The sequence below is a fragment of the Phacochoerus africanus genome, chromosome 10 (assembly GCF_016906955.1).
Source record: "Phacochoerus africanus isolate WHEZ1 chromosome 10, ROS_Pafr_v1, whole genome shotgun sequence".
NCBI lineage: Eukaryota > Metazoa > Chordata > Mammalia > Artiodactyla > Suidae > Phacochoerus > Phacochoerus africanus.
In genome coordinates this window covers 114,280,147-114,302,681 of record NC_062553.1, presented here as the reverse complement: position 1 = coordinate 114,302,681, position 22,535 = coordinate 114,280,147, and the positions used below count along the sequence as shown (strand labels likewise).

The following is a 22,535-nucleotide window of genomic DNA, read 5'->3' as shown; positions in this document are numbered from 1 at the left end:
CCTCGACACCGCCTCGTATTTCTTTCCACTTCATTAGTCTTCCTTCTGAGAGCAGAAGATACTACCCTCTAGGACTCATCCTTTTTTGCAATACAGCTCAAGCTCCTGCCCCCACTGCTTCAGCCTACCTGCTAACAATGCACCTAGACTGTGTAGTCACTTTCTGCCTGGTCTCCTCCCTAGAAGGTCTCTCTCCATCCATCACACCATTCATTCAACAAATAGTCACAGAGGAAATGTATGTGTCAGGGCCTGCGCTAGGCACTGGGAAGTACAGCAGAAAACAAGAGAGAAAGATCTTACTCCAACGGAGCTTATATTCTAGTGGGCGAGACAGAGGAGAAACCAGAGAAATACCAGCTAGTGACCAATGTTAGAGAGAAAAGACAGGGTCTAAGGAGTAGAGTGAATGGCACTGAAGAGAAAAGAGTCAGTAAAGGCCTCTCTGAGGAGAGACATTTCACCTGGGGTGATGAAATGGAACCGGTCACAGAGGTAAGGTATTTCAGGCAGAGGGACAAAGTCCTGGTGCAGAAACTGGCTCTGTCTTTGAGGAGCAAAGAGAAGGCTAAAGTGACTAAAAGGTCAGAAAGGTCGAAGCAACGAGAGGGGCAGCAGCAGAGGAAGAGATGAGTAAGAAGGCCAGAGCCACATATGCAGGGCCTCACAGTCCATACTCAGGCACCTGGAGAGCTCTAAATGGTGCAGTGACATGCTCAGATCTATGTGGCAAGAGCCTCGCTCTGGTGGCACCAAGGAGAACAGACTGCAGTGGGTATGAAAGGAAGCAGGGCAGGACTGCAGCCAGGAGACAACAGCCACAGTCTAAGCTGCAAAGAGAGCATGACAGTTCCGGGGGCAGCGTGGAGGTGGAACAGGACAGCCTGCTCTAGACCACAGGGCTAGCTTCTTAAAGCACCACTTTGTCTGTGACCCTGTCAGGCCTGCCTGCCACCTCTCTGTACCCAGTAAGGCGGAGAAGCTCAATGGAAAGGGAACACAAGACCTAACACAAACTCTGATCCTGACTCCTCACTGGTGCCTCTGCAGCTCTGGGCAAGTGAACCCACTCTACAACTCCTCAGGATAAAAGAGAACAACCTTGTCTACTTCTAAGGGTCACTGTAAGGACTGAAAAACAGAAATGTGCCTGGAAAAGCATAAATCTGTGTAAACCGCTACTAAGACCAAACAAAATTTTGACATCTCAGGTATAATGCTAAGCCCAAGGTCCACTCTCCCACTCAATGATGAGCAAGCTCTCAAACACACCGTGTCTTTGCTCCTCCTGCTCCAGAAACCTACAAAGCTATTTCTGACATTTCCTTCTTATCCAAGCCTGACTGGTTCCTCAAGGCTGTGTACCATGAACTAACTATGCTATGAAGTCTTACAAATCACTCCAAATACAAGTAGCACAAAATATAAATAGCATTCACATACACTGAGTGATTTATAAAAATGTCTCCTCTAAGGAATTCATATAAAAAGCACTATCTAGCAGTAGGAGTCACACAGTACATGCAGCTCTACACATATCAATAATGACTGAGTTATGGATGATGGAAGACGGCATCAAAACTCAAGGTCTTGGATTCCAACCAGGCTCTCATCCCAACTATATTAAGCATAATTTTGGTCAAGATATATATCCCCTATAAAGTCTTAATTTCTCCATGTGTAAGACGGAAACACCACCCATCCTGTAAGTTCAAAGAATTTACATAAGCATGTTTTGTAAGCTACGTTGTTATTAACAACTACAGAATTTGGATCCTGAAGAAATGTCTGATACCATCATTAGTTCATCCTCCTTATTTTCTGAAATACATCTGCTAATTTTTAAGTCTATTGGGTTTTTTTGTCCTACATGAGACAATGACGATTAGCACATTACCATGATCTAAACAGATGCTGTATCGATCTTCCAGATAAATAAAACTACTAAAATTTCACATAAAATACATAAGGCCCATTGGAGAGACTAATTAAATATGTCACTGCTTTCATAGCAGAAACATAATGTTCAATCAAAGGCCAAGACTAGATAAAATCACCCTGCTGTGGGCTCCCATAGCAACCTGCCCTCCCATCCTACCTGTAAGTACAAGATCTGTGTCTACTCCACCACCAGACAGTAAGCTCCAAGCATGTGAAGACTGTGCCTGCCATGCACACTGGCCCTATAGTCCCAGCACTAGCACCTAACTCAGTGTCTGGTGTTTAGTAGGTGTTTAAAAATATTTGCTATTTACAACAGCCAAGACATGGAAGCAACCAAAATGTCCATCAAAAGAGGACTGGATAAAGAAGATGTGGTACATACATGCAATGGAACATTACACAGCCATAAAAAAGCATGAAATAATGCCACTTGCAGCAACATGGATGGACCTAGAAATTATCATACTAAGTGAAGTGAGAAAGACAAATATCATATGAGATCACTAATACGTGGAATCTAACAGAAATGATACAATAGAACTTACAAAACAAGAACAGACTAAAAGATTTCAAAACCGAACTTAGGTTTACCAAAGGAGAAATGTGGGTTGGGAGAGGGATAAATTAGGGAGTTGGGATTGATAAATACACACGACCATATATAGCATAGATGGGTAATGGGACTGTATCGCCCAGGGAAATTTACTCAGTACTGGGTGGTAACCTGTATGGGAAAAGAATCTGAAAAGGAATAGATATGTGCATATGTATAACTGATTTACTTTGCCACATGCCTGAAATTAACACAACTTTGTAAGTCAACTATATTCCAATAAAATTATTTTAAAATTTAAAAATTAAAAATAAACTAAAAACGTATTTGCTGAACAAATATTTATCTACACCAAAACGACAAGACCATATGCTCATCACACCAATACAACATCTAGTCTCGATTCTGAGAATATTAACAGTTCCAATGGAAGATTCGACATATAAGGGATGGCCCACATTTCAGCACAAACATTACTGCCAAATCAAGATAAAATGCAGCAAGGTTCATTCAGGACCTTGATGTAGGGGTGGTTCTTGCACGTTGTTCCCCACTGTCTGGCACAGCGCTCCTCCTTCCTGTGCTCAAAAAACTCGGGATTGCGAAGAATAGCCACGCGGCGGCCCTCGTACATCAGAGCAAATGCTGTACAGCCGTCCAGTCTCTCTTTATCTTCTTGAGTAGCTGTCAGAACTATAGGTACCGACAAGTTGATAACACCCCCTGCAGGGCACAAAAAAACATAAAGCATACAGCTTGGATCACTCAACAGGCTTCACATCTACCGCTCACACTTCAGTGGGCACTCCTCAGGTAATACAGGATTTATGGGTCCAGTGATGGCGTTCCATTAGTACCTGGTATGGAAAATCAGGACAGCGAACAAGCAACAAATTCAGAGGTTTAAAAAAAAAAAAATCAAAAATTCAGAGCATCAACATTGTGTGCGGCAAAACTTCTAACAACCATTCGGGAAACTGTCTTTGGTGAGGAAAAATCACAGAGGGTGATTCTAGGTACAGAGTCACAAAAGTCAAAGAAACTGTTTAACACGGAAGAATCAGGTGGTTAAGCCTTAACACCACCAAAAATACATGAGTAAAACAAAGGATTACGCTTTAGGGCCTTTTCAGGAAAAATATAAACCCCTGCTGATAACTACGCTCTGAGTGGCAAATCGGTTAGGTATACTTGAGGGTACTTGGTATGCCTGGTATCCTTGAGATGATGACAAACACTTTCAAAAAGCTTTTTTTTTTTTCTTGTTTTAACCAGAATGGAACTAACATCAGCTACCACTGGTCAAGAAGCAAAGGTAGTAAATAATCAGAGGTTCCATTTAAATCAAAATATGTTGCTGGTGAGCCTAAAGGGACATTCTCAGTTCCCAACCTTTCAAGCTCAAAAAGTGTTTGTTTGTTTTCCTTTGCTACTCATCATGCACAGGTTAGAAAAATAAAATGCACTCAGAAATCCATAGGTGGAAATTACTTACAAATCAAAGAGAAACCATACCTTTTTGGGAAACCATGACATGTCTTCTTTGGGCAAAACGTGTCAACAAAATCAGTGATAACTAGACAGCTGTTTTAAAATTACCACAAGGTACAGTTCAAAACGGAAAATAAATAGGTAAATTTACATCACACCCAAGACTGAATCATTACTAAGGAGGCAGTCCACAAAGCCTTTACCATTATTTCCAAGGAAGAAAATCAAAAAGTAAAATTTAATCCCGATATTCTTAGAACAAAAGTTCTGGAGCATAATGATTATGAGTTACATTTTCTAGTATCTGTTTTACTCCTCAGTTAAAAGAAATCATAAATAACACAAAAGAACAGGGTAGAAATTTTGTCGGGTTCTGTGACTTTTTTTAACGGAAGTATTATAGTTGACATACAGTATTACATTAGTTCCAGAGGTAAAACATAGTGATTTAACATTTAAATACATTATGAAATAATCACCATAAGTCTAGCAACTATTTGTCACCACACAGAATTATTACGTTATTACTGACTCTATTCCTTATGCTATAGATTATATCCCTATGACTTACTGATTTTACAATTGGAAGTTTGTACCTCTTACTCCCCTTCACCTACTTAGCTCACCCTCATTCCCTCACTCACGGCAAAGTCCAGTTTATTCTCTGTATCTTTATTATCTGTTTCTGTTATGTTTGCTCTTTTTTTTTTTCATACTCCACATGTAAATTAAATCATACAGTATCTGTCCTTCCCTTTCTGACTTAAATCATTTAGAATAATACCCTCCAGGTCCATATATCTTGTAGCAAGTGGCCCAAGTTTATTTTTTACTTATGATTAATATTCCATCGTGTATATATACCACATCTTTTTTATCCATTCATCTGTTGATGGGCACTTAGGTTGCTTCCCTATCTTGGCTATTATAAAAAATGCTGCAATGAACATAGGGATGCATATATCTTTTCTAGTTAGGGTTTTTGTTTTCTTCAGATAAATACCCAGAAGTGGAATGGCTGGATCATTTGGCACTAGAGTTCTTTACTGTTTAGCATTATTTTCTTTATTGTAGTAAATGAATCTTACCAATAGTATACAAAGTTTAAGGTAGCTGGAATATAATTATAAAATACTAAACATCAATTTCTTTGGCAATTTTTTCTTTTTTCTTTTTTTTTCTTTTTGCTTTTTAGGGCCACACTTGCAGCATATGGAAGTTCCCAGGCGAGGCACCAAATTGGAGCTGCAGGTGCCAGCCTACACCACAGCCACAGCAATATGGGATCTAAGTCATATCTGTGACCTACACTGCAGCTCACAGCAACACCAGATCCTTAACCCATCGAGCAAGGTCAGGGATTGAACCAAGTCCTCATGGATACTAGTTGGGTTCATTACCCCTGAGCCACAATGGGAACTCCCTGTATTTGTTTTTAAATCCATTTTCAGCCCTAATTCCCAGGTTGTCCTTCTCTCCCTGCAATAAATCACTAGCAGGAATACTAAAAATAGAAAAAAGATCTCGTGATACACTTGAAATGTTCAGTACTGATATAATTTAGTCCTAAAATTCTATCTTCATTAAGATATTACCACTTATGTATATAGAATGGAATACCACTCAGCCATAAAAAAGAATGAAATAATCCCATCTGCAGCATCATGGATGCAATTAGAGATTATCATACTCAGTGAAATAAGTCAGAGAAAGACAAATACCACATGGTATCACTTATACGTGGAATCTGAAATATGATCCAAAGGAACCTGTCTAAAAAACAGAAACAGATTCACGGACAAGGAAAACAGACCTGTGGTTGCCAAAGGGGAGAGGCTTGAGGGGGGCATGTAGCAGGAGGTTGGGTTTAGCAGAGGTAAACTATTAAACATGGAGGGGATAAACAGGATCCTACTGTATAGTACAGAGAACTATATCCAGTGTCCTATAATAAACCATAATGGAAAAGAATATTAAAGAAAAGAGTGTGTGCTTGTGTATATACATATATATATAACTGAATCACTTGGCTGTATAGCAGAAATTAACCCAACATTGTAAACCAACTCTACTTTTATAAAAAAAAGATGTTACCACTAGTCTCTATAAATAGTGACAAATCCCTGCAACTGTGTAATGTCTTTTCCATACTCAATGTACTGAATGTAAAAAGTCTTACCATCCAGAAGACAATCAAAATGAAGACACTGCAAGTACTCCCTCTCTCTCATAAAGCCATTCAGCGGGGTTGCCCAGCCTTCTGCCAAAACCTGTACCCACTGCATATCCACCTAGTAAATGAGACAGTGAAGAAAAAGTCTGTTTTACATACTTACAAACAAGAGCAATAATGGTTTTTTGGAGTTTAATTTTGAAAGCAATGGAAACAAACTTATCAAGAATGATTACGGATTATACAAATCTGATAAACAAAAAGGGCACTAGGAAAATACACATTTTTCTTAATAAATTTAAAAAATAGGGAGTTCCCATTGTGGCGCAGCAGAAATGAATCTGACTAGTATCCATGAGGATGCAGGTTCAACCCCAGGCCTCGCTCAGTGGGTCGGGGATCCAGTGTGGCTGTGAGCTATGGTGTAGGTCATAGATGTGGCTCAGATCTGGTGTTGCTATGGCTGTGGTGTAGGCTGACATCAGTAGCTCAGATTCAACCCCTAGCCTGGGAACCTCCATATGCCACAGGTGCAGGCCTAAATAAGCAAAAATAATATTAGGCTTCCCAATATTTCCATTAAGCATAGCATCTCTTAAACTTGTGGTCCTCAAACACTAACGTGTTTTAAAAAACTCTGGAAGGATTGTTAAATGAAGACTGCTCCATGCCCACAGTTTCTGATTTAGTTGGTTTGCTATGGGGTGCAAGGATTTTTAATTTTAACAGATGCCCAGAAAATGCTAATAATGAAGGTCTGGAAACTACCCTCTGACAACCACTGCCCTAAACTAAAACAGACTTTAGATAACATTTACCAAAAAAAATCCCTCATCAATTTTACAAACATTGTCCTCTCTCTTAAACTTTAAGATTTCCAGCATACCCCATCAGAATATTAAAGAACTGGTGAACTATGTATCATTAATGGAAGCTGGACATGCTCATTTTTTAACCGGGTATATATATATAGTGGTGATTCTCAAATGAGAAAAGATCAAGCACCTGACTAAGAGGTGTGCAGTAAGATGCAGCTTACCATGTAGTCCCAAAGTATGCTGGCCACTGAATAATCAAATGATACAAAGGTGTTCTCCTTCACCTCGCAGGAAAAAATTATATTCATGTACCAAACTGTTTCACTTTCAAGTTCTCCTATTATTAATTTTTCTGAGACCTCTGACAATGGCCAGCACTTGTCTCTAATGGAATCCAATGTCAGATGGTGTCTATTATAGACTGAAGGGAGACTCTGTCCCCTGAAAGTGGTATGTTGAAGCCTTGACCCTCAATGTGAATGTATTTGGAAATAGAGGTCTGAGGAGGTGATAAAGGTTAATAGAGGTCATAAGGGTGGGGTGGGTCCTTAGAGGTCCAATAGGTCCAGTGCCCTCCTAAGAAGAGGGAGAGACACGAGAGCTCCCAGTCTCCACCCTGTGCAGATATAGTGAGAAGGCATCTGACAGCAAGTCAGGAAGAGAGCCTGACCAGAAAGCAATGGGCTAGCACCTGGATCTTGGACTTTTCAAACTTACACAACAGTGGGAAAATAAATTTCCATTGTTTAAGCCATCTAGGCCATGGTATTTGTTAATGGCAGCCCAAGCTAATACACTATATGATGTGGCCAAAGTTGTTTTAATAAATTACTTTTCATACTGTTGTACAAAGAACAAACCACTGTACTGAGAAAAAGCTCACATTCAGAAAAAGCTACAATCTTTCTGGATTAGTTTGACTGACCTGGATTCAAAGTCATTCTTTCTCAGTTTCTCTCTCTCCCTCTCTCCTTCCACGCGCACGTGCACGTGCACGTGTGTGTGTGTGTGTGTGTGTGTGTGTGTGTGTGTGTGTACTCATTTGATGCAAAGTCTGTCAGTGACAGAATCTGCTGTTCCTTTGCAACAGTCAGCTTTCTGGGTGGCTCTATTCTCCACCTCTCCCGCCTGTTTCCCCCAGCATGTCTTAGCTTCTGGTCAGAGACCAAATCACAGAATCCACCTCGGATAATGTACTCTTACCAGGGATTTGAATAACTGTTTGAGGAATCTTTCTCCCTCCTCAGAAGGTTTGGGGGCTTTATTTTTCTCTGACACTTTACCTTCAGACTTGGCACCTTCCTGGGTGTCTGGGATTTTTTACTACACTGAAGAAAGGCTGAGAAATTCCAGTCCTAGTCCAAGTTCTTATTCCTAAATCTCTCCATTTTTAAAGTATATCTGAATGATACAATTTACAATTCCCTAAGAGTTCAAAGTGATAAAGTATAGTCTCTACTGTCATCACATCTAGTTTAGCTAAGCAGTTTTTTTGGTCATCTTTTTAGGGCCACACATGTGGCATATACAGGTTCCCAGGCCAGGGGGCTCTAATCGGATCTGTAGCTGCCGGCCTACACCACAGCCACAGCAATGCCAGATCAGAGCCACGTCTACAACCTACACCAGAACTCGTGGCAACGCTGGATCCTTAACCCACTGAGCGAGGCCAGGGATCAAACCCGCAACCTCATGGTTCCTAGTTGGATTCATTTCCGCTGTGCCACAAAGGCAACTCCGCTAAGCAGTTTTTTATTGAGAAAAACACCTAATGAGATTATTAGAGCTAAGAGATACAATAGGATTATTCTTCACACTATAAGAAAGGGAGGGGCAGGGTTTTGGCAAGGGATTAGGAAACATATTTAAAGGAAAAAATTTCATTTTCATTATTATAGATTAGTATTTCTTAACCTCTTAGACCGTATTCTTTCTGATAAACCTAAAAATCTTACATCATCTTTGTTCTTTGATATTTCAAAATAAATATTACAACTAAAGGCAAGTCAGAGCTAGGGTAATTTGGGAATATGGTTTTTCAAATTAAACATATTTCCTGCCCCTGGGAACTGTGATATACAAAACTACCACCACCACCCATGCCCTCAAACACAATAATAAAATCACAAATTCTATAGACTAATGACTATATATTAGGCTAAATCACTCAGTATGAAAAGGAACAAAGACTTACTTTATTAATTTTCAATGCTGGTAATGTTTCTGCATCTGTTTTTGCCAAATGAAGTTTATTTTCTGGCACATATAGTTCTTTCACTTCATAAGAGGCATCTACAGGTACAATATCCTATATATGCACAAAAAATACAATTAAATGTTTGATTCAACAATTTAGAGTTCCCCAAAGGGTATCTTAATGAAGAAAGTTAACATTTCAAAATAAGACTTTAAAAAAGAAGTACGGGGGGTGGGGTTAATGCTGCACCTCCCAATCATTTTTCTCAATGACCAGCTGGTCTACTCTCAAGCAGATAACATCCCATATAAGAAACCATGAAACATAATGTCCCACTCTCTAGTGAGAAAGAAATTCCCAGAATGTAACGCCCATGTCAACATCAGGCAACTGCAAAGAAGAGGTGACCTCAAGTAAGGGTAACAACAAAAGGAATTTGAAAACAAAGAAACGAAAAAAGCACTCTGAACATAATCAATATTATCCATAACACATCATGAAATCATTTTACTCCAGCTTCCATGTGTATCTTTATCACTGGTGTCACTTAAAGCCACATTTTCAGTCATGTAACACAGCACTCCAAAGCACGTCAGCTCTACTCCCACCACTGTGCTCTGAGAAACAGCACTCTTTGATCTTTTATGAAACGCAGCCTGGAAATTTTATCCAAATTCCATGTACTCATTTGTATCACACTGGGACACTGCTTTTTCTCATTTATCCTACAAGTATATATTTGTCATTACCACAAATTTAGACACTGCTCAAGTAACCTTTATAAAGCCTGTTTACATTCGTAATACACTGAGGAAAAATAACCAAATGTGTTTAATCACTTTAATTTTTTATGGCCACACCCATGGCATAGGGAAGTTTCCAGGCCAGGGGTTGAATTGAAGCCACAGCTTCAACCTACGCTGCAGCTGTGGCAATGCTGGATCCTTTAACTCACTGCACTGGCCCAGAGATCAAGCCTGCACTTCCTCAGTGATCCAAGCTGCTGCACTCAGAGTCTTAACCCCATTGCACCATGGCAGGAACTTCACTTTCACCTTTTTAAAGTCAAATCTATCAAGTAACCTTGATAAACAAAAAAAAACTGGTACTGAGTGAGGGCTTTTCATGCATGTGCCAACAATAACTTCTTATTCAAAATAAATTAATTCTCAAGATAATGAAAAGACAAGCCACACAATGGTGGGAAATACCTGCAAAAGGCATATCTGAAAAAGGACTTTTACCCAAAATATACAAAGAAGTCTTAAAACTCAACAGCAAGAAAAGATCCCGATTAGAAATGGGCTGTTCAACACCACTAATAATTAGAAAAGTGCAAATCAAACCTATACTGAGGTACCACCTCACACTGGTCAGAATGGGTACTGTTAAAACAATCACAAACAGGAGTTCCCATCATGGCTCAGTGGTTAACGAATCCGACTAGGAACCATGAGGATGTGGGTTCGATCCCAGCCTCCCTCAGTGGGTCAAGGATCCGGCGTTGCTGTGAGCTATGGTGAAGGTCACAGACACGGCTCGGATCTGGTGTTGCTGTGGCTCTGGCATAGACTGGCAACCACAGCTCCGATTAGACCCCTAGCCTGGGAACCTCCATGTGCCCCGGGAGCAGCCCTAGAAAAGGCAAAAAGATGGAAAAAACAAAACAAAACAAAAAAAAAAACACAAGCAATAAATGCTGGAGAGGGTGTGGAGAAAAGGAAACCCTCCTACACTGTCCTAGAAATGTAAATTGGTGCAACCACTATGGAAAACAGTATGAAGGTTCCTCAAATAACTAAAAATAGAGTTGGCATAATCCAGCAATTCCAATCCTGGGCATATATCTGGATAAAACCATAATTCAAAAAGATACAAGCACCCCTATATTCATAGCAGCACTATTAATAATAGCCAGGATGTGCAAACAACCTAAATGTCTACTGATACAGGAATGGATAAAGAAGATGTGGTACTGGAGCTCCCATCATAGCTCAGTGGTTAACAAATCCAACTGCGAACCATGAGGTTTCGGGTTCGATCCCTGGCCTCACTCAGTGGGTTAAGGATCCGGCGTTGCCATGAGCTGTGGTGTAGGTCACAGACAAGGTTTGGATCCCGCATTGCTGTGGCTCTGGAGTAGGCCAGGGGGTACAGCTCCAATTAGACCCCTGGCTTGGAAACCTCCATATGCCGCACGTGCAGCCCTAGAAAAAGAAAAACAAAAAACAAAAGATGTGATACAATATATGATAGAGTATTACTCAGCCATAAAAAAGAATGAAATATGCCATTTGCAGCAACACGGTTGCAATTAGAGATTCTCATACTAAGTGATGGAAGCCAGAAAGATAAAGACAAACACCATATGATATCACTTATATGTGGGATCTAAATTATGACACAAATGAACTTATCTATGAAACACAAACAGACTCAGACATAGGGAACAGACTTGTGGTTGCCAAAGGGAAGGGACCATGGTAGAGGGAAGGAGTGGGAGTCTGGGATTAGCAGATGCAAACTATTAGATACAGAATGGATAAACAATAAGGTGCTACTACGTAACAGGGAAATATATTCAATATCCTGTGATAAACCATAATGGAACATATGTAAAAGAAATATATATACATACATACATACATATAACTGAATCACTTTGCTGTACAGCAGAAATTAACACCACATTGTGAATCAACTATACTTCAGGAAGTTCTCTTGGGGTGCAACATGTTAAGGATCTTGTGGCCTTGGTTCAGTCCCTGGCCTGTGAAATTCCACATGTCAAGGGTGTACCCAAAACAACAATGACAAAAACAGCAAACAAACCAGTACTTCAATAAAATAAAATTTTAAAAAAGAAAATAGGCCAGGGACCTAGACATCTCGCCAAAGAAGATATGCAGATGACAAATAAGTCTATGAAACAATACTCTACAACATATACCATCTGGGAAATGCAATGTCAAACAACAGGATACCATTATTAGAATACACCTATTAGAATGACTAAAATCCAAAACACTAACCACATCAAATGCTGACAAGGATGTGGAACAACAGGAACTCTCGTTCAGAGCTGGTGGGAATGCAAAATGGTACAGCCACTTTGGAAGATTCTGGTGACTGCTTACAAAACTAAACATACTCTCATATAATCCAGCCATAGTGTTCCTTGGTATTTATTCATACGAGCTGAAACCTTAAATCTGCACAAAAACTTACTCACGGAGATTCATTCCAGTCTTCCTCATGATTGCCTCAACTTAAAAGCAACCAAGAAGTCCCCTAGGAGATGAGTGCATAAACTGTGGTACATCCAAGAGAATATTCATTATTCTGCGCTAAGAAGAAATGAGCCATCAAGCCATGAAAAGACGTAGAGGAACATTAAACGCAGATTTCTAAGTGAAAGAAGCCCATCTGAAAAGGCTACAAATGGGGGTTCCCGTCGTGGCTCTGTGGTTAAGGAATCCGACTAGGATCCATGAGGATGTGGGTTCAATCCCTGGCCTCGCTCAATGGGTTAAGGATCTGGCATTGCTGTGAGCTGTGGTGTAGGTCACAGAAGAGGCTCAGATCCTTCATTGCTGTGTCGTAGGCCAGCAGCTACGGCTCAGATTTGACTGCTAGCCTGGGAACCTCCATATGCCTCCGCTGCAGCCCTAAAAAGACAAAGGACAAAAAATTAAAAAAGAAAAGGCTATATATTTCTCTCGTAGCACAGCAGGTTAAAGTTCCACTGTTGTCACTGCAGCGGCTTGGGTCACTGCTGTGGTGTAGGTTTGATCCCAGGCAGACAAGGCCTGGATCCCATGTATGGTGCATAAGTGACATTATACATTTGTCAAAACCCATAAAACGTTCAGCTCTAATGTGAACTATGAACTATGGATGATAATGATGTGTCAGTGTAGGTTCACCAATTATAACAAACACACCACTCTGGTGAGGAATGGTGAAGGTGGAATAAGTTGTACACAGTGAGGAGGGGAGTGGGGGGGTGGTATGGGAGTTGATGCTCTGTACTTTCCACTCAGTTTTGCTGTGAACCTGAAACTGCTCTAAAAATAAAGTAATTTATTTATTTATTTACGTTGCTTTTTTAGGGCTATACCTGTGACATACGGAAGTTCCCACGCTAGGGGTCGAATCGGAGCTACAGCCACAGCAAGGCAGGATCCAAGCCTAGTCTGTGACCTGCACCACAGCTCATGGCAAAGCCAGATCCTTAACCCACTGAGCAAGGTCAGGGATTGAACTCCCACCCTCATGGATACTAGTCAGGTTGACTACCGCTGAGCCACAATGGGAACTCCTAAAGTCCATTTTTAAAAGAGCAAAACAACAAAAATGTAATTCAAAATAAATATTAATGGAAGAACCAGGTGTTTAAGGATACTAAATACTTTTTTTCCTGAGGGAAAAGTTTGGTAAGAAACTTCAACTTCTCTTTGGACTTAATGTTATTATCTTTGGTGGAGGGAAGAAGCAGAGTCAGATAGGTGTCTCAAAGCTAGATGACATCATGAAAGGCCTGGGTGCTGCCACTCAAGCATCCCTTCCAGGTTCTGCGAACCTAGAAAGAATTACTCTGCTACCTTTATCTGATACTCTGTTCCCTCAAAGATGAAGAGCACTTGCTAAATCAGGTACCAAAATCAAGCTCCTCCTATAGGTAAGTTCAAGGCCTCTTGATCTTTTTCATGGTAAACCCAAGAATGAAGAAGAAGAGTAAACATGAAGGAAAAAAAATAGTAAAAGACATAAAAGAAATAAAGAAATATGTTTGCTACCATACCACATTCAGCTAAGTGTCTGAAGGCCCTCTGTCCCTTGAGCATCCTGCTGCTCACAGGAAAAGTGGAGAGTGTTAGGCACAAACTCTGCACAGCATAAGGCACTTCATAAACCTTCTAGACCTGCAGCAGGTACCCAAAGCAAAAAGCTGTTTACCGTGTTTACTAACCATAAGCACTACATGAGGGCATGAAAGAATAATGATGAAGGGGGAGAGAGAGCTTCTAACTGGCTTCTCTTTGTAGATGTAAATATTATACAATCTTGTAGTAACAATATTTCTAATAAACCCAAGCTAAAGAGAGCATGTCTTAAATTTTTCCAAAGAAGTCAAAGCAATGATAAACATACATAATGTATACACAATACTTGATTTCATTGTGCACCTAAAGAGAAAAACTACATAATAGAAAAGACTCTTTTTTAAATCTAGCAGGAGGAGTTCCCTGGTGGGCTAGCAGTTAAGGATCCAGTATTGTCACTCCTGTGGTTCAGGTATGACCAGGGTTAAAGGATCCAGCATTGCTACTGTGGCACAGGTCAGAGCTGCAGTTCAGATTCAATCCCTGGCCTGGGAATTTCCATACACCCTGGGTGCAACCATTTAAAAAAAAAAAAAAATCTAGCAAGAGAAACAGCTTAAGTAGTCCACTCTGAACCTCCTAACACCAGGAATTACTTTTAACACATTCATTTTAAATTATAAAATAGCAGTGAAGAGAATGTGTAAATGAGAAAAACCAATCACCCTATAGATGGTTATCACTGTCCTTTCTGTATATTCTCCCTCAAGCGTTCCGCACCCATGGGCGTATTAGAGGGCAACTGATAGCTTCAGCAGTCTGTACAAAGCCTGTTACTCTGTCAACCAGAAAATACAAATTCAGAATCAACTTTTGCTGGAAAAACTGTATGAAGTGCATTAATTAAACTGCACACACTCCTCCCTAGATGCTCAATTCACTTCTTGGACATATAAAGCACTTAAAGGTACCATTTTTGTAGCTGTAAAATAAAGAATTTAAATCCTCCGCACTAGGAACAAATGCTAACATTAACTTCCGTACTTAAGTTACACAAAAGTGTAAAGTTACACAGGTGTCATGAGGGTTTTGTGAGAAAAAGTATGATAAAGTTTCATAAAACACACTCGAAATTAAATATTTACACTAATCCCAAAACATTAGAGGCACACTATCTTCAAAACCAAAAACAGATACAAGAAAGCAATATGGGGCTTATAGGTCAGTTATCTCTGATTATTTTGTATTTAAGACCTGCATTCAAATTCTAACAGTGCAACCTTGAGCAGGTTATCTAATATTTCTCAACTTGTCTCCTTCTCAGTTGTTTAACAATAACGAAAAATGTATTTACTCATATATAAAGTTACAGGGCTGTTGTGACAAATGACTTTTAAAGTACGTAACTGCAGGGCTCACATATACTGGATGCTAACCATACCAGCAGTGTCCAAAGGGGTTCATGTGAATCAATTCATTTGATCTGCATGCAATCCTACCTAAGAAAGTAGAAGAAACTATCGCTATCCTCCTTTTACGGGTACAGAAACTGAGACTCAGGAGAGGTTAAAACTCACTCCCAGTCCCTGCTATTCTGTCTTCCAATGTGCTTAACACACAATAAATAATAAAAATTACAGTGTGCTTGCTACATACCAGGAACTGTTCTAATTTATTAATGGAATCCTCAGTACAATTCTGGGACAGGTATTACTATTATTTCCCATTTCACGGATGGGAGAATTGAACCAGACAACCTGAGTTACTTTTTCCAAGGTTGAATAGTTAATTTTGATAAGTGTTGGAACGGGTATTTCAACTCAGATCCCAGTACTCTTCTCCTTCAAAAAGAAAAACAAAAACAAAAAACTTTTATTGCTTGCCCATGAAAACTAAGTTATGAAACTATTTTGTCACATAAATTGTTCTTATTTTCATGATTTTATTACATATTTACAATTCCAAGGGTTTCTGGTCCACAGGTGATCTTTCTGTGTTAATAAACTTCTAGACAAAGTTAAGATATTCAACATCTCTCAGTTATGCCTAAACGTTTCTATTAATGACAAATAAACTTTCAACCAACTTTCTCAAACCCCATCACTGTGAATACATTGAAAACCTCACTTCCACCACTTTGAACCCCTTAGAACTTTGAACACCAGAATCCACAATAGGGGAACAAAGGACACAGGAGCTCCGGGGAAGAGAAGAATTTCACTGATAGGAACAGTCCTACATAAAGCTTCTTTTTTTTTTTTTTTGCCATCTCTGAAGCCTACATCCTTGTAAAGATGGGATGCCTTTTTTTGTGTTGTGGTGGGTGTTGACTACTCTCCTCCTACCCCTGATTTACTGCTAATAGCTGTCAACAATTTTGGAGGGTCAGAGGAATACAAACAACAGACTCAATCTTTTGATCTCTGTTGGATGCAACAGGGCATTCTTAGCTGGTTTCCTAGCCAGCATCACTAGCGTCAGCCCACAAATACTAATGAAGAGCAGCAGTGCACCCTGCCCACTGAGATGCTCCCGGTGCAAGGCTGGGTCTGCCCCCGCCTTACCTCCACCCTTCTCTAGAATGCCACCACACTGGTGGGTGCACTTGGCATGTGAATCTGCTCCCTCTGAAGAGAATTTGTTCAAAGAACTGAGAACCAACAAATGTTTCTACACATCATGTCTATTTCCTTCCAACCACACCATAAGTTAACCAAATGTACAGTTTGTAAGCAAATCTCAGTGTCTCCAAGAGAACGAGTTTGGGCATGAAAGAGTACTATCTATATTATGAGCCCAACCAAGTTATCTTTTAATGTTTTGTACACTAACAATGCCATAGCTTTAGGATGAATGCATTTTTTGTAATGTGCTGCATTATATGAATGAACATAGAGGCTATAATCACTTTCTTTTCCAAGAGAGGGGGAATTTCTTATTTTGAGAAACTATTCTAAGTTACATCACATTTTAATATGCTTGATCTTTATAATTAACGTTCTCTCAAAATTATTTAAGCGTGAAATTTTTATTCATTACAAGCATTTCATAAAATTCTGCACTTTTCAAAATTCATACTTAGAAATTATTCTAAAGTGAATTCTAGCCTCATAATTCACATATAAAATTCTTCTGATGCCTAACAGGTAGCAAAATAAAGAGGCTGCTACTGTTTTTCTCTTCTAAAACGGTACATAAAGTACGTGTTTTTGGAATTAACACAAACAGAGTGAATCAACAGGAACAAGGAATACGTGCTCAGAGGAAGCACATTCTCTGTAGAGGGAATTCTCTATCGAGAACACAAAAAGAGTTTTTAAAATGCAGACACAGGCAGTTGTGAGCACATCTATGGACAAATATTTTTAGTTTCCAAAACCACTACTAAACATCTGAAGGATCAAAACCACCTCAAAGTGAGACAAGATATCTGGCCAACAGAACATGAAATCCCTGACATATGAGCTACCATTTTATTTGGGATTCATCAGGATTTCCAGAGACACAGGCAGTTATTAGAAAACAATGCGTTTGTTTACAACCTGCAACCTGTACATATAAAACCCTTTATTTCAGGCAATTTCCTTTAAAACAAAAACAGGAGTTTCTATTGTAGCTCAGCATTAACCAACCCTACGAGTATCCATGAGGATGCAGGTTGGATCCCAGGTGTTGCTCAGTGGGTTAAGGATCCAGTGCTACCGTGAGCTGTGGTGTAGGTCGCAGACGAGGCTCAGACCCTCCATTGCTGTGGCTGTGATGGAGGCCGACAGCGTTAGCTCTGATTGGACCCCTAGCCTGGGAACTTCCACAGGCCATGGGTGAGGCCCTAAGAAAAGGACCAAAAAAAAAAGATCACAAGCCAGGGCAGGAACTAGTGTCTACATATCTAACCCCTACATATCTAACCTTCCGCCCTTAAAATAGCCAAGCAGCATTTAAGGGTAAAGGGGAAACATGGGTGCTCTTAGGAGTTCGGAATGGAGGGTTGGTAAACAATTCACATGCTACCATTAATGAAATAGGTCTAGAAATATTTAAATATGAATTTAATGCTAAAATCTATCATGGATAGGCAATTTTTTTTTTTTATGCTTGACTGACTAAACATCTAAGATCTAACATATGTTATATCCATATCTTTGCTCAAAGAGACAACTGTCTGTTTTTTCCTGGAAATTGGCAGGCAAAATACACAACATTTAGTACCTGAAAATAGTAGTTTTGCCTCTCTCTTTAATCTTCCTAAAGAATTGTGAACATGTTAATAAACATAGTAAGGTCACATTTAAAAATTTTCCCTCATATTTAAAATTTTTCTGCACTTTTTTCTTGAGCCAAATCGCAACAGATTTGAACACTCAAGTTCAATCATATTTTTATGTAGCTATTAAATTTCTATTATCTAAACTACATGCACCCAAAGCATGAACACCACACAACATTCTGGCATCACCTTAAAACTAAGCTGCAAAGTCGGCTTTTACATGCAATATAAAATCCATTTAGAGCACTAAACTGCCATTTCATAAAAAGCCAGACCTTTAAATAATTCATAACACTAGTAAATCTAGAGTTCCTAGTAGATTTTAAAACAGTATTTAAAATATCACTTTAGATTAAAACCATGAGCAAGAAACCTACTTCCTTATGGCATAACACGCCAAGTTAAAATGCAATACCAGCAGGCCATCTAGTGACCATTCAAGGGTTAGGAAAAAACTTAAAAAGCCCTCTATCCGATCTCTTCGGATAGAACATGATGGAATATGAGAAAAAGAATGTACATATATGCATGACTGGGTCACTTTGCTGTATAGCAGAAATTGGAACAACATTGTAAGTCAACTACACTTTATTTAAAAAAAAAAAGTCAACCTAAAAAAAAAATCCTCGTTATTTTCTGGTGTTCTTTATTTTCTTGAATAAAAATGTGCCCACTGAAGCACATTAAGAAAATAAATGTGCTTTACTTATTGAGCACTCAAGTTCAATCATATTTTTATGTAGCTATTAAATTTCTATTATCTAAACTACATGCCCCCGAAGCATGAACACCAAACAACATTCTGGCATCACTTTAAAACTAAGCGACAAAATATTTAGAAATTATTTATATAAATGACCACATTGCCTATCCCAATTATAATACATAGGCCAGGTCAAAAAAGAAAGAAGACAATCCAGAGATGACAGAACCAAAATACATAAAATACCCAATTGTAGTGCACCCCAAAAATATATATACATTTTGGAGAGCAAAAACCAATTTCATATCTTAGTAATGACAAAATAAGTATTTGTATTCTAAAGCAAATCAAGGAAAATTCAAACATGAAAATTTGACCTTTGACACCCCCTCCCCTGGTGCACTGTGTAGCTCCATTACGTATTGGTCAAACCTTCCCCCATCAGCAGAAATTCCTGTTCAACCTTAAAAAGCAACATTCTCCTGGCACCAATGAGACAACTCTTTTAAAAGATAACATTCCTTCTTGATCTAGTAAGGGATCATGATGACCCACCACTTTGTACTTACAGATCTGGATTGTGCAAATTATCTATGTCATTTAAAGTACAGCCCTCTGTCTCAAAAAAAAAAAAAAAAAAAACAAACTATGTACTGCTTTGAGCTTTAATGGGTGGAAGTCCTCAGAGCTTCTGAGAGGCTGTTTTTTCCTGGGTTATAATTCTAGAAGGGGCCTCAATAAAAATTTCCATTTCCTTCTTAGATGAACCAATTAATTTTTTATCAATGGTAAAGAACGTTAAAGAAAAAATACTTCGTAGAATACACTTCAAAAGAGTCTCTCCAAAGTAATGCCAAGCATTACAAAAAAATTCCATTTATCACTAGGGAAGCAGCACTTCCCAAATACCCTCATCCCCTAGAGTCCCAAACCACACTACTCTTTGCCCTCTTAAAAAGCTGTAATACAATGGAAAATATTTAGCTGTTTGTTTTTCTTTTCAGGGCTGCATATAGATATAGATATTCCCAGGCTAGGGGTTGAATCAGAGCTACAGCTGCCAGCCAGCAACACCAGATCTGAGCCCCATCTGTGACCTACACCACAGCTCATGGCAATGCCAAGTCCTTAACTCACTGAGCAAGGCCAGGCAGGGATTGAACCTACATCCTCATGGATACTATTAGTCAGGTTCTTAACCACTAAGCCACAACAAGAACTCCAGCCACAACAGTAACTCCTATCTGGTTTTTGTCTCTAGTTCCTGGCACAGAGCTCTCAAACCCTCGGAATCTCCCAAATGATAAGAGTGTCTTTGGTATGAAAATGAGATACTCTGACCTTAGGAGCTTGTCCAGAAAGACCAATCCAGTTAGAGGATTCAAACTTTCAGCCCCCCACCCAACCCCTCACACCCAGACCTCTGCACTGGCGAAGGGCCTGGAAATTGAGTTCAATCACCAATGGTCAAAGACTTAATCAACCATGCCTGTCTATGCCTCTATGATAAAACCATCAAAAAAAAAAAAGGACCGGTTCAGAGCTTTTCTGAGGTTTTGAACACACATGGAAGATGGAGTGTCTGGAGAGAGGATGCTCTCTGCCTCTTCTCACCTCCTAAGTCTCTTCCCCGTGGCTGCTCCAGGTTTGTATCCTTTATGACAAACTGGTGATAGTATTAAAAAAAAAAAAAATGTAGGTAGCCTGGTCACCTATTGCAGCTGGCATCTGAAGGAGAGGCAATCTTGTGAGCAAGAAGCCTACCTCCTTATGCCACACAGCACTCCAGGTTAAAAGCATAGCCCTTAATCCACAGGGTTGGAGCCACCTCTGGATAGTTACTGTCAGAACTGAACTGAATTGCTGGACAGCCAGTTGGTGTCAGAGAATCAAAGAATTGGTCGACGTGAGGAATAAAACCTCAAAAGTAGAGCCTGAACAAGACATAAAGTTTATTTACCTCTATTATTTTAAAAAGAAGTATTCGGCATTAATAACCCAAGTCACTCATTTACCAATTAGATTGAGGTTTTAGGACCTAATTAAATCATAACTCATCTGGCAAAATGTTCCTCAGTTTTCCAAGGCAAAGTAAATAACCTGCAAACACTTTTCTTATTTCACACCACAAAGAACACATTACACTAACTAGAGACAGGCATGGGTAGTTTATTTCTTTACAGAGTAAACATTCTTTCCATTTGAGACAGTGTCATCTTTGATCTGAATTACTTTAGAAATATTCTAAAAATATTAATTCTTTCTAAGGCCTATGCCTCTCTATTTCTTAATCCCAACTACACTTAGGAAAACAAATGGTCACTGACTGTGAAAGAGTGTGGAGAAAAGATTCATTTTTTAGACATAAACTAGAAATAGAATCTGGACAGTGTTGGGAAAGCCATTGTAGTAGAAAGAGTGTGTGTGGGCTGCAAGATCCATCAGTGTCCCAATGAGTTGAACTCTGAATGAACTATCCTGGGACAAACAGCTTCATCTCCCTGAATCTGTTTCCTCATCAGTAAAATGAGGAAAATTATAACTACTTCTTAGTTTGGGGGTGGGGGGGTATTTGCCCACACCTGTGGCATGTGGAAGGTCCCAGGCCAGGGATCAAACCCACATCACGGCAGCAACCCAAGCCACTACAGTGACAACACCAGATCCCTAACCCACTGCACCACAAGATAACTCCCTCTCATAATTTTAACACAAATTAAAAGCAGTAATGCTACGGAAGCAACTACCAAAGGCCTTGCACATGCTAAGAGTTCAGCTCATGGGAGTTCTTGCTGCCAGCCTCCACCTCCCCCCACGCCACCCCTTTTCAATACACACAATTATATTCTTCCATGTAATGCTGGTCAATGCAGAACCTCTTAAAAGACACTATAAAGCTACAGAGATCTGGTTACTATTCCTTGTTTAAAACACCACGGCACTCGACATTCTCATCCTCTCCGGCCCCAGCCTGTCCTTGTGCTATTAGCTGGACTATGTGAGCTCACATGACCCACCTTTGGAAAACCTAACAAATGCCTTTGGGATGACAAGGAGGTTGAATTGCACTAGATCACCAGAGAGAAGAAGTTTTGTCAGGAAAAGTGCACATTATATTAAGTCACCTTCAATCTGGGCACAACAGGCAAATAAACTCCCTGTATCACCAACTAACTGTGAACTTTGAGAATCAGGCATTCACTTGTTTACCCATCTGTTCTGAGGCTTATTTAAGAGTCAACTTTGAGAAAATCAATCAAAGGAAAATAAATGTAAGAACAGAAGCAGCTGTGTACATGTATGCATTTCCTTCAATTGTATTTTTAACTCCTACATCATGTTATAAAAGAAAAAAAGGATTTATATAGTCATTCTGGTTAATAACTAGAAGTAATGGTAGTAAGGACAGAAAATTAAGGCATGAGGCGGGAATTTGTATTGTCTAATCCACTGACACGTCCACAGTATTTTACAATAGTGTTAGTACATACGGCACTGAGTAGTTATTAATTAATTCACAGGATCAACCAGTACAACTCAGACTTCAATAGGAAGTGAAGTCA

The 22,535-nt window shown here is 39.5% G+C and overlaps 1 protein-coding gene across 3 annotated transcripts in view; it reads right to left on the bottom strand.

Annotated features, from left to right (window-relative positions):
* The window catches only part of PAPSS1 (3'-phosphoadenosine 5'-phosphosulfate synthase 1), a 122,317-nt gene that overhangs the window by 57,626 nt on the left and 42,156 nt on the right, over nucleotides 1-22,535 (bottom strand). For all 3 annotated transcript variants that reach the window (XM_047798453.1, XM_047798454.1, XM_047798455.1), the window contains 3 exons: nucleotides 9,174-9,287; nucleotides 6,168-6,279; nucleotides 3,015-3,220 (listed from right to left, as the gene is read on the bottom strand). In XM_047798453.1, the coding sequence (XP_047654409.1) occupies nucleotides 3,015-3,220; nucleotides 6,168-6,279; nucleotides 9,174-9,287 (432 nt within the window). The remainder of the gene's footprint in view (nucleotides 1-3,014; nucleotides 3,221-6,167; nucleotides 6,280-9,173; nucleotides 9,288-22,535) is intronic.